Here is a 12,225-nt window from a genome sequence, read left to right as displayed (position 1 = left end):
CTCTACTAGAGCAATTTATTGATTTGCAAAAAGTCCACAGACAAAAAATTAAAAAAAAAATTAACAACTAAAACTTTCTGTTATATAATTACAGAACAGTCTGGGCAATGAGATAGCAGAATTGCTTCTCTAATTTTACACATGTATTTTTTTTTTACAATATAAGCCCAGAATCATTAAGGCTGGTGTTACTTTTTCACTAACTACAGTACAAAAACGTTATCATGTAGAAAAACCGATTTGGACTGTAAATGTGCAGTTAAACCTCTGGTCAATGACAATAAGCAGAGTTTCACTCATCTGGCCCACTTAAGATCAAAGTGGTCTGCATGTGGGCCACAATGTAAAATGAATTTGACATCGGTGTTAATGCATAATGAACCCATCCAACCATCCATAATAATAATAATAATAATAATAATAATAATAACAAACACAAAATTATCTTTAATGATGATTTATTTTCTATTGTGTACAATTATATATTATGTAGCAATTAATATCTTATTTTAAGATGAAAACTACCACACAGAATTTCATTATGTGACTGCATAGTGAAAAATAAAGAATATTTAGATTGGCATGTAAAGGGAAAATGCAAAATGAACAGAAAGTGATAGAAAAAACCCAACAGACACGTGTTTGCAGACATACCCAACTGAAAACATAGGCAAATACAGGAAGTGGCCTGAAACGGGTGCAAATTGACGAGATGCAAAAAGACACAAAGTAAGAGACACAAAACCTCCTCAAAGAGAAACTAAAAAATAATCAGAGACCCCCCTATCCTCAAAAAGATTGAAAAAAAACCCCGCAAACAACTTGAAACAGACACAAAAAGGGCCGCAAAGCGAAGCAAACTGATGAAAACGGTGATGAAATTATTCAAAAGTCAAAATTACAAGAAATAAATGCACAATAACCACAAAAATATAGAATCCCTGCCTGTAATGCGTTTCTGCTTCTGTACACGTTTTGTGTGTGTGTGTGTGTGTGTGTGTGTGTGTGTGTGTGTGTGTGTGTGTGTGTGTGTGTGTGTGTGTGTGTGTGCTCCTCACCGTGCTGGTATCGCGTGAATGCAGCACAAACGCGAACACTGGCAGCCATGGTAACCGCCAGACGCTAAGCTAGGAAGGAACATGGCGCGGTACTTGGTGCTAACATAAATAGCATGTTAATTCGCTGTGTTTTTGACCAGTTCCCTACTAGACTCACTTCATTACGGAAGAATATTTAGATTGGCATGTAAAGGGAAAATGCAAAATGAACAGAAAGTGATAGAAAAAACCCAACAGACACGTGTTTGCAGACATACCCAACTGAAAACATAGGTAAATACAGGAAGTGGCCTGAAACGGGTGCAAATTGACAAGATGCAAAAAGACACAAAGTAAGAGACACAAAACCTCCTCAAAGAGAAACTAAAAAATAATCAGAGACCCCCCTATCCTCAAAAAGATTGAAAAAAAACCCCGCAAACAACTTGAAACAGACACAAAAAGGGCCGCAAAGCGAAGCAAACTGATGAAAACGGTGATGAAATTATTCAAAAGTCAAAATTACAAGAAATAAATGCACAATAACCACAAAAATATAGAATCCCTACCTGTAATGCGTTTCTGCTTCTGTACACGTTTTGTGTGTGTGTGTGTGTGTGTGTGTGTGTGTGCTCCTCACCGTGCTGGTATCGCGTGAATGCAGCACAAACGCGAACACTGGCAGCCATGGTAACCGCCAGACGCTAAGCTAGGAAGGAACATGGCGCGGTACTTGGTGCTAACATAAATAGCATGTTAATTCGCTGTGTTTTTGACCAGTGCCCTACTAGACTCACTTAATTACGGAAGCGGTTAGATGACTAAGGGATAATTTGTGGTTGCTTAGCATTTTATTGTCGGTTTGCCCACGCTGATCCTCCGAGGGCTTTCCGTCGGTTTAGCATCTTTGCTATCTGGAAGACTGAGCTGTTTATACCTCCAGCACACTTATGGCTTTCTATGAGGTGTACTCTCACCCGGCTTTGATTCGGTACAAAACGAGCGTGTGCACGAAAGCCACGCTGTTCCTGGTTGTGGTTCTGTGCCTCACCTACATCCCGCCTCTGCTGGTTGCTTACAGGAGCCAAGGTACATTTACGGTCCAGAAACTCTACATGCGCTCTAAAAACTACACCCTTTAACAGCAACACATGCCACGCTAATAGAAGCAAAATATTTGTTTGCACGTCACTCATGGAAAAACACCCGGGTTGCGCCACGCCATGGAATTTTCATAGATAGATTTTGCTGGTAAGGCAAAATCCAGTGGCACTTCCTCTATTCTCCCAAGTCTGCTAGGTATCAAAGCATGGGACAAGCCATGAAGTTTTAAATTACATTTATAAAACTCCCGATTGAAGCTTTTATACACCTATTAAGATTCATTTTGCACTATCAGACTTCATTTATCTCTGTCAGGAATCACAGGCTCCCTGTTTCTCTTATTGCTCTCGTATGACTGTGAAACATGTTAAAACGCTTAATTCATGTCTGCTTTAAACAGAAAACACATAGAAAGCATTGTACGTGGTTGTTTGATTGGCAGTAATTATTTTCACGTTTATTATTACAACTGATAAGCAAGTGGTTGGTGGTGTCCATGTGTAAAATGACAACAGAGTTGAAAACAGAAGCCTTCAGTGACATCATCAAGCTGCTTCTGTTTTCTAAATGAGGATAATTTAAGAAATGTATTTTAGTATTATTTTCACTGACTTTGAATACAGCATGGTTGTTGGAGCCAGACCAGCTGTTTTGGGTCTTTCAGAAACTGCTGATTTACCGGAATTTACTGGGATTTCCCCACACAAAAATCTCAACTCCAGTCTCTTGACCTCCAAGGAGTGGTCCAGCAATTCATTTATTTATTTATTTATTTATTTATTTATTTCAAATGGGTGCTAGTCTGATTTATTTTGCATATGTCTGTAATTACACCAAGTAAGTAGTTGTAGAAAACTGAACAGTTTGAGTGGTACAAATACATGCTCCTTGTTCTCAAACTTGTTTTTAATTTTAGGTTTTTGGATAAAAAGGAGCACTTATGAGGAACAGCCAGTTGTGAGATTCCAGTATCAGACTCTGCTTGTTGCAGCAACCAGTACTAGGGGAGAATATGTCGCCTGGAGCACCTTCCCCCAACTTAACAACATGCTAGGAGCCAACCTCCGGATTCCTGCTGTCACTGTAAGAATGTGTTCACAACACGCCACTCAAATCAGCACGGTGCTTATGTTCTCTGGTAACAAACTACAGCAGAATCGATCCTGTTTTAATAGAAGACATGATATTTAAGTAATGAACTAAAGCACTGTGTTCACAGTTGAGTTTTTTGAGCAGATGACTGGATTGGATTAGATGAGATTAGACAGGTGATTAGAGTTTATGCTGAAATCAGAATTTAGAAGTAAGAAACTTGGCCGTGGTGTAAGCTTCATTTTCGTGCTCATTCTGTGTATTTGTGAATGGTGCTTGTGACCAAAGTAGCTGTTAGTGAGTGCATCAGTGTTTTTCATCAGTAGGACCCAAGCAGCAACTTATGGGGCTGAGAAATGAACATGCAGTTCCCCTGATTCCCTTTTGGGGCCTTCTCAAAGAGTAAGGGAGTCTCCATAGACTCCCATTTAGTGCTGTGGGGAGTTTTTGTCAATGTCACAAGGTTGCTGTTGAATTTCGTTTATGTGGCTGAGCCGTTAGCTTGCTTTGAATTAGGAGGCAGCTTTGTTAAGGCGAGTGTGTCCAGTGAAGCAATGTTTTTCAGGTGGGCCAGTTAAATGTAAATTTTGCTCGTTTATCTCAGGATGGTGGTGCATGAGATGCAGCTTCTTGTTCTTGTTTTTAGTGATTATTAAATTTATTTAATACAATATCAATATTTGGTGTCCCCACGTTGATACAAAACTGCCTCACAAAATCAGTCAGTATAGAATAGCTGCAGATTTTGGCATTTATGTATTGGTTTAATATTTTTCAGCTCCAATACGAACTTGTAATAAATGTACAAAAACATTAGGTAAGTCTGCATTGTACCATCACAAAAGTACCAAAAGGCCTCACATGGCAATTACTTTAATTTTCTTATTTCATACAATAATTAATGATTTCACTGTGTGTAATACATTAGAAATGTCAATTATGTTATTTTTCCTCGTAGTCCAGTTGCTCAGTGAGCAGTTTGAGTTTACTGTCATTGAAAAGCTGGAAAACGTATTAAGTAGCGAGCCCTGGTTTAAAAAAGTGTCCGTTCCTGCATAATAAACATCATGTTTGTACTGAACAGTGGACAGATATGATTTTTTTTACTTTTAATAACAGTAGAGTCTGCTTTGTTCTTCTGTGACTGCACTTTGCAGGTGAGAGAAGAGGACCAGAACCAGGATGGGAAACTGGACCTCCTGGTCTTTCAGCTGCAGCTTCCTCTGAAACCCAATGAGCAGGTGTACAGCATTCAGCTGCTGCTCACCTTCAGCTACCAGCTCTTTGTATGTATCCCACAGCATTACCCACTCGCACAGACACTCCATGAATCTGTTAAGCTAGTTAGTGCAAATTAAAGGTTGCACATTGGGCCATAAATAACATGGTTCACCACTAAAGATGCTCCAAAAAGGCACCAACAGCAATAAGATGGCCAAGAGGTCCACGTTACTGACTTTAGATAGTTTAGGTTCGACCTTTCCTCCGTAGGAAACACCTTTTCATCAGACAAGGCTTTCTACTAACTTTAAACCTGAGAAGGAGCCATAAAAAGTTTATTTCTTTCACTTACGAAACTAATGTTATGAAACGTGATAAAACTTGTGAGGTAATGGTGGGGCTGGAGCTAAGAGGCACAGATCACCACGTGATTTTTATCAGTTTTAGTAGCTTTGGGGATTTTTTAAAAGCCTTTTAAGCAGTTTTAAATGTCAATATTTCTCTCACTCTGCCTGCTAAAAATAGAATTAAAGCTGCAAGCAGCGACGAGAGGGCCCCCGCACCCTGGCGTATATCCAGGTGCGCTGCGGGCATAGGTGTCCATGCTGGACACCTATGCCCACTAGGTGGCGATGGAGAATACCATCTAAAGATCTCTGAAGCATATCAGACGTTGAACCACAAGTGAAGACGGGAAATAACCTACTGTGTATTTCCTGTCTCCACTAGGTGGCGCCATAAGTGTGACCTAATATTGGCACACAGATGTCTCTAGACTCGCATCGAAGCTGTGAAGTTTGGGACATACTGGACGATGTTTAGCTGAGATTTGACAATGTCGTGTCCTGTGGCGAATGAGTGAAAATTAGCGTGCCGCCAGGACCACGCCTTTTCGTGAAAATTCAAAAGCTTTGCAATTTAACATCACCGAAGCCTTTAGATTGTACTCACCAAAGCTCATGTAGATCTGATAAAAACCCTAGGAGGAGTTAGCTAACGTACGAGGCCTGAAAATGGACGAAATTGCCGCAAAATTCCACTTTAAATTAAAAATGGCTGACTTCCTGTTAGGTTTAGGTCAATGGGCCCCGAGACTTTTTGTTTGTCTCATGTTATACATGTTTACCAAATTTGACTCATGTAGCTCAGCTATGTGTCTGTAGTACTTCTTAATAATCAGCATCGGTGGCGCTCTAGAGCCATTTTGAAACGCTAAATCGGTAAAATATGTAGATTTTATGTAAATTTTCAGCAGAACTGAGGCGTATGCACAATTTCACGAGTTTTTGAGCCTCAAATAGGCGATTCATTTGCCTGAATATTGATAAACAACAAAGCAGATACAATAACCTTCACACTTTTAGTGTTTGGGCCCCAATTATTACATGTGTAAACACATTTTTTCAGACAGGTAATAAATATTACCTGTTTAATAACAGGTATTTCAAAGTGCTGTAAATAATAAAATGTGGCCTTCAGTGTGACAGCACCAAAGTAGGGCCTTCAGGACCGTCTACGGCTGGTGGTTCAGCTAAAGCAGAGTGTAATATTTGTTGTTGTTGTTTTCCCAGCGGATGTCCACCGTGGTGATGCAGAGTCTGGCATACATGCAGCACTCCTCTTCTGTCCCCGGAGCTAAGCTGTTCATCAGCGGAGACCTGAGGCTGCAGCAGAGAACGCCTTTGCCTCACAGGGGGCTCTACAATATTTATAATGTAAGAGGACACGGGATCACCACCTTTTTCTCTCGCTACACCCTTTAGAGTAGATGAGTGCTTTGCTACCACATTCTGAGCCTGGAGCGGAGCAGAAAGGCACTTTTAAGATCTGATATCCAAAAGCTTCGTGCTTCAGTGGTTAGCGTCATTGTAGTATGCATGTGTTTGGTTTGCTAACAATGTTTGCTAATGTTAAATTAAACACACCAACCACATCCCAAGTGTCTTGCTTTACAAGAAGGGTCATTCACAGCAGAACAGTAGCTTCTTATCTTTTCTGTCTTCTGTAAAGGCGTGTATTTGTTAAGCACTCACTACCACTGTAACAGCCCACTAAACGCGCTTTTAAACTGGGTGTATGCATGATGGTGTCAGAGAGGCACCTGCCCAAATTTGTATCCATATGGTGTCATTTTTTAGAATATGTGTGACTTAGACATCCACAGCAAATGTAACTCCACATAAAACAAAACAAATCTGCATAAAATACTCCTGAAGTATTAATCTAAAGTTTACTTCAATATCAGAGTAATTCAGCTAGTGATTTTAGCCATCGCAATAACCCCGTATAAAAATATATTTGCAGTACACCATGCATCTTTGCTGTGTCAGTGTTAATACATGCTATGGGGGATGATTATACGTTAATGTGCTGTTTTCTCTTCCTCCGCGTTGATGCTAAGGTGTCGGTGATCGATGGCTCCAGCCCTTTTGCGAGCGCGTATGACCTCGAGAATATAATCAGGAGCTACCAGAACAGAAACTGTGAGTTGACAAAGGCGCTGCTCTTGTTTGGTTTAATGTAAATTTAGTCAAATTTTGCAAGTGTGTATTTTTTTTTTCCTGCCACAGTGACCACAGTGCTGTCCTGCCCAATCCCCGTGTGGACTATAGGACGAGCTGCTGCTGCTCCCTTTGAGTTTAAAGCTGAAATCCGCTACCCTGTGGAGGTAATCAGATATCCTTTTGATAAATACATTAAAATGGACATGTTTGTTTTCACATAGAGTAACCTTCAAATAAATATATCTTTGAATACTTTCTATGGATAAGGTTTATTTAAGGTGGGACGCTGCAGACAAAGCATGTTTTTTTCATGGACTGTTCAATTTTGAGCTTCCGAGGTATTTTATATAGTCTTGTCAGTCCTCTGACATGCTTTTGAGATGGTAATACAAAGGAAATGTCCAGAACAAACACTGAGGTGCTTGTTTTACACCTCTGGTAATGCACATGTATGTAAATTACTGTCATTTCCCAATACAAAACTTTAACAGTCATTTTCTTACACTCTGACATACTCTTCTACGTCATTTGCATACACCAGAGTTTCCTGTTTTATTCCTGCCTGTATCGTGATGCTTTGTATGGCCTTTTTGGCTATAGAATATGGATTTCATTGTGTATTTTCTGATTCATGAAGCGATAAAGAGAGATCTCAAACACTACCTCTATAAAAACCTTGAACTCATTTGGGGTGATCCTTCATTTGGACATTTGTGAAACCTCGTAATGTAAAAAATGATTATAAATAATTTAAGTAAACTTTCTGTCAGTATATGTTAGCTCCATGTCTCCAGAAGCCCAGAAACATTTCATAATAAAAAAGAGGTTTATGATAAATTTTATCTCATGTAAGTAGGCTTTTATTGGACATGTTTTCCACAGCAGTACTGTGCATGCATAAAACTAGGAAGGTAAAGGGAGGCTGTAGCAGCAAACCTCTGAATGTTTATTCTCTGAAAAATCAAATATTATTTCATCTTTACTCAATCAGGCGTCACATAGCTTTGTTGTTCAAAGCACTGTAAAATAATTCTGCAAAATCACTGCATCAGAAAAAGTAAGTAAAATGAATGTGGTGAGTTAGAATAACATGCAGTAGCTTAATTAACTAAGTGCTTTAATTTAGCTGGTAATTCAGCTCCGTTTGCATGATATTAACATTTTATGTCAGGAGACTGGGATGTCGTTTTCTTTGTCCCATTCAGTGCTTTACTTATTCACATGCTAAACTTTGCTATGAAGTTTTGGGTGAAAGAAAAGTCAGGTAAAATTAAGAAACTTGTAAAACATGAGTACAGAAAATTTAGAGCAGGGATGTTAAAATCATTAAAGTGACTTAAGTGACTTAAAGACTTGAAGAACTTTTTTGTCATTGTAGTTATACAACAAAATCTGTTTGGTAGCTCACAGAGGCCAGCAGCAATAAAACAAGAAACAGCATAGTAACATAATACAGTCACATTATACAGTGGGCCACATAATAATGGATTGGATTTTATATAGCGCTTTTCAAGGCACCCAAAGCGCTTTACAATACCACTATTCATTCACTCTCACATTCATACACTGGTGGAGGCAAGCTACAGTTGTAGCCACAGCTGCCCTGGGGCAGACTGACAGAAGCGAGGCTGCCATATCGTGCCATCGGCCCCTCTCCAACCCACGCTCAGCCCACGCTCCAACGTTAAGTGGGCCAGAGGTGTTAGACTCCCCTTTCTGTCACTGTACAGAGGTTTAACTGCACATTTAATCCTGGAGATGTCTTAATATAAGAATAAGAAGTGCAAATACAACATTACATTTACGTCATTTTTCTGCACAGTAGAGAAACAGATGTGTAAAAGTTAAAAGAAAAAGTTCTGGTAGTTCATTGTTCTAACATGTAATTATCCTGAAAAAAAACCTCTGTCATTTAATTGTTTGTGTATTTTATTTAATTCATTTGGTGTACTGTGAATGACCTTAAAAAAGGTCATTAGTAGTAGCAGAAGCTGTAAACCGTGCCAAAATACAGTTAAAAATTAAAAATGTGTGCCGTTGCATTCACATCTGCCAAAGCAGTCCAGAGGCCCAGACTGGAGTCTTTGTTGGGCTGATTCTGATTCTAATGTTTGACACCCCTGATTTTGGGGTGTGGTGTCTAATTTTTGTCATTGTTTCTGCCTTGACTTCTCCCTCCACCTATCGCCCCGGCTTCTGGGAAACCATCAAATTTGCCTGGATTCAATATGTCAGCATCCTCCTCATCTTCCTCTGGGTCTTTGAACGCATCCAGAGATTTGTTTTCCAGAACCAGGTTCTGACAACTGTCCCAGTCCCAGTGGGAAAACCTCACATGTCATGATGGTAGTGCTTCAACCTCCTTATGCAGCCTGCCCACAATCTTCTTTTTCCTTGTTCTTCTTTGAACTTCTTTCTGCTGTTGCCTCTCGTGTGTTAACTCAGGTTTACAGTTAGCAGTAAGTGCTGCCCCATCATCGTCCAGAAAACCTGTTTTGGTGATCTGAAACACATTCACACATTAGGACCAGGCAGCATCCTCGCAACATCAGTACAACCAGCACCCATGCTGCACATTCAATTTTAAAACTGCTTTGATATTTGTTAGAAAGCAGAATCAGTCTGTCTTTTGTTGCACGCAGGAACTTAAAAAACAAAAAGTAGTGTCTGAAAGGTTAGACACGTTCGAGGTTCCTTCTTTTGTGCAGAGACAACAGTGCACGTAGCGCTGATTGACCTGTGCTGGCACAACTCAACAGCTGCCTCTATACGATAAAGCGCACTGAAGTTATACGACTCACAGATGTCCTGTTATCTCGAACATCCATGGGCGTGGCAGTGTTGAAAACAAACTGTCTGCTGTAGTTAGGAATTTGTAGTTGGCAGTTTGGAGATATTTTTTGTGAGAAACAGGAGTTTCTGTATGAATGAAATCCCATGTAGCAAATCTTTAAGATTTTAAAATTTTATTGCTTTTTTCTTTACCACCTGAGGAGCAATGGAGCAACCTCCTCTAATAAAGCTGAATAGTTGTTTCTCTGAAAAGTGGATCTTTTTCTTTCTGCTGCTGTTTTCTAGCAACTGTTTAGGAAATATGAGAAGAGTTTGTGCTATTGTGTGAGTGTATGTGGCAGAATCAGTCTTTTGTGTTGTGGCATAATGGATAATAAATATTTTTTACAGTTTTAACTATGTGTGTCTGCTTTAACCATAACATGTGTGTGATGATTTCCTAAGAAATGAAAACTAAAACCTGTTTTTTTTTAAGTATTCAGACTTTTTCTGAAGCAACCTGTTGTTTTTTAATGTTTTGTGACTTTTTCACGAAGCCATAACCCCAACTCACAACAATATTTATCTTAAGACACTTTATATCATAGGGTTAATAACCAATGAGCTAATGATCTCCTGTGTGAAAGCACTTCAAAGGAGTTCACAACAACCGAGCTAATGAAGGGCTGCAAGTAACCAGAGATCATAAATGTGCAATCCTAGCATGTGAAATACCAGAAGGAACTAAGTGTGAGAAAATGAGATAATGTTAATCATGAGGTTCAAAAGAATTAATGGTTAACCGATCCTATCATCAGAATATTTAGACAGAGCAAATGGCCAACACAGCTCGAACTGGCTGAAGGATGATTCTCTCCCTGTCTTGGAGTTGTCACAGCCCTAATCCTCAAGATTAGGACAGAAGAATTTTTCTTTGTGTGTTAGGAAGCATTCCTGGTGGTGCAAAAACCAGTTTCTCATTAACATTTACTCTTGGAAATAAAAAGGTGACAAGCATTTCATGTTTTATTACACGTCCTTTAAGCTTTGGTGCTTGGAGGAGAAGCAGTGTGTGTGTTGCTGGTTGGCTTGACCGATGTTTTTGTAGCAGTCCAAGCTCCTCTGTGTCTCTCCCCTTTTGGCCATTCAGGGCTTTGCACAAACAGCAGATGTTTTTATTCAGTGTGCGTACAACATGGACAGCCAGCAGACTGTGAGCAGAGTGGTTTAGAATGGCCAACTTCACTTTCAAGCCTTTTAATATGTCACCAAGTTCTCACTGTTAATTGCAAAATTCATGAAACACCCCCCATTTTTTTATTTGTTGATAAGATAATGGGAAATTGGAGCAGCGATTTATTGATACATCTGCAAACATACATGGAAATACAGATTATAAGGCAAAAATAGAGTCTGTATAAATCTAAGTTTGAAAGTCAATATTTAGTATGACAACTTTTTAAACCAATTATATAGATAGTTTGGCTTCTTGACAGCATTGAGAGAATTCCTGATCAGGCTTCAGTAAACAGTAGATGAATTGGATCAATTGACCTCTGATTACCTCTGTCTCTGATGTCTGTTATCCCCATTTTTTTTAAGGACAACATTTTCAGATAACCCTTGTGCACTTGTCCGGGTTCCTTAAAACTTTTAATGATACAGGTGCAGAAACACTGTTGTTATTTTGGGCATTTTTCATAGATTTAACTAAATAAAAGGCAACAAATGATGTTTTCTGAGATACACTGCTAGTAACAAAATGCCTAAAGATACAATTTAAAATTGGTTCTTTGCTAAGTTGTCTGTTATGTGTAGTAACCACACTGGTTTCTACACACACTGATTTCTACACACTGGAAACCACACTGGTTTCCACACATCAAGAGACTGAGCTAGGAGCCTTTTGATGGTTGAATGATTTACAGATCGGTGTTCAGTGGATTTAAAAAAGTATTTCCTGAATGCTTAACTTAAGAACACTTTTACACATTACAGGAAAATCTGGCCCATTGGGAACAAAATATGCAGAAACAAAGGGTGGCTCGAGACATTTGCACAGTACTGTATCTTTCACACTATTAGCAGGCTCTGTAGTTACTTCATTTTGACTTTGGGCGTATAGGCTGCAGTACTGCACTCTCTTCCTCCCTGTGACTCATCCTCCAGGGAGAAGTTTTTTAATGTGTGCATGTGTGTTTATGTGGTTCTGTGCCTGTACCAGAGCATTAGCTCATTTAAACCAATCAGTCAAAGTTTGTGCTGGACGAAACGATTTAGTAACACCCAAGCAGCTCAGCAACTTCATCTCAGAAAGATCATGTCTTAACCATTCTGTGGGTACTACCTTTTATTCGTTCTCAAGGTCAGATTATCTGAACATATAAGTCTTGGCTCACTTCCTGTTGATGTCATTATCTTTATCATAAACGTGCTGCATGCTCTTAAACAAGAAAAGAAAAGGTGTTTTATTATCAACTAAACTTTACCCAAGA

General features: G+C 39.3%; 1 protein-coding gene across 2 annotated transcripts; it reads left to right on the top strand.

Annotated features, from left to right (window-relative positions):
* The first annotated feature begins 1,698 nt into the window (after nucleotides 1-1,698).
* Nucleotides 1,699-10,300, top strand: tmem231 (transmembrane protein 231). Of its 2 annotated transcripts, none has more exons than XM_086301966.1 (7): nucleotides 1,699-2,126; nucleotides 3,058-3,224; nucleotides 4,391-4,519; nucleotides 6,026-6,169; nucleotides 6,856-6,937; nucleotides 7,025-7,122; nucleotides 9,194-10,300. In XM_086301966.1, exons 1-7 carry the CDS (start codon nucleotides 1,988-1,990, stop codon nucleotides 9,221-9,223), a joined length of 789 nt encoding a protein of 262 aa, XP_086158092.1. In that variant the 5' UTR covers nucleotides 1,699-1,987; the 3' UTR covers nucleotides 9,224-10,300. The 2 variants fall into 2 exon arrangements, with proteins under 2 accessions (XP_086158092.1, XP_086158091.1); XM_086301965.1 differs by having other exon boundaries at nucleotides 1,700-2,126; nucleotides 7,025-7,130; nucleotides 9,140-10,296.
* The last annotated feature ends 1,925 nt before the right edge of the window (nucleotides 10,301-12,225 follow it).

This window comes from Aulonocara sp. 'chitande type north' Nkhata Bay, linkage group LG7 (genome assembly GCF_057382095.1).
Source record: "Aulonocara sp. 'chitande type north' Nkhata Bay isolate Kocher_YH1m ecotype deep benthic linkage group LG7, A_spYH_male_GT1.1, whole genome shotgun sequence".
NCBI lineage: Eukaryota > Metazoa > Chordata > Actinopteri > Cichliformes > Cichlidae > Aulonocara > Aulonocara sp. 'chitande type north' Nkhata Bay.
Note: the sequence above shows the minus strand (reverse complement) of the source record. Positions and strands in the feature narration are given on the sequence as shown.

Coding starts and splice junctions, on each gene's coding strand:
- tmem231 (XM_086301965.1), top strand. CDS start 1,988: ATGGCTTTCTATGAGGTGTACTCTCACCCGGCTTTGATTCGGTACAAA. Junction 3,225..4,390: donor TCCGGATTCCTGCTGTCACT/GTAAGAATGTGT, acceptor TGCACTTTGCAG/GTGAGAGAAGAGGACCAGAA. Junction 6,938..7,024: donor GAGCTACCAGAACAGAAACT/GTGAGTTGACAA, acceptor TTCCTGCCACAG/TGACCACAGTGCTGTCCTGC.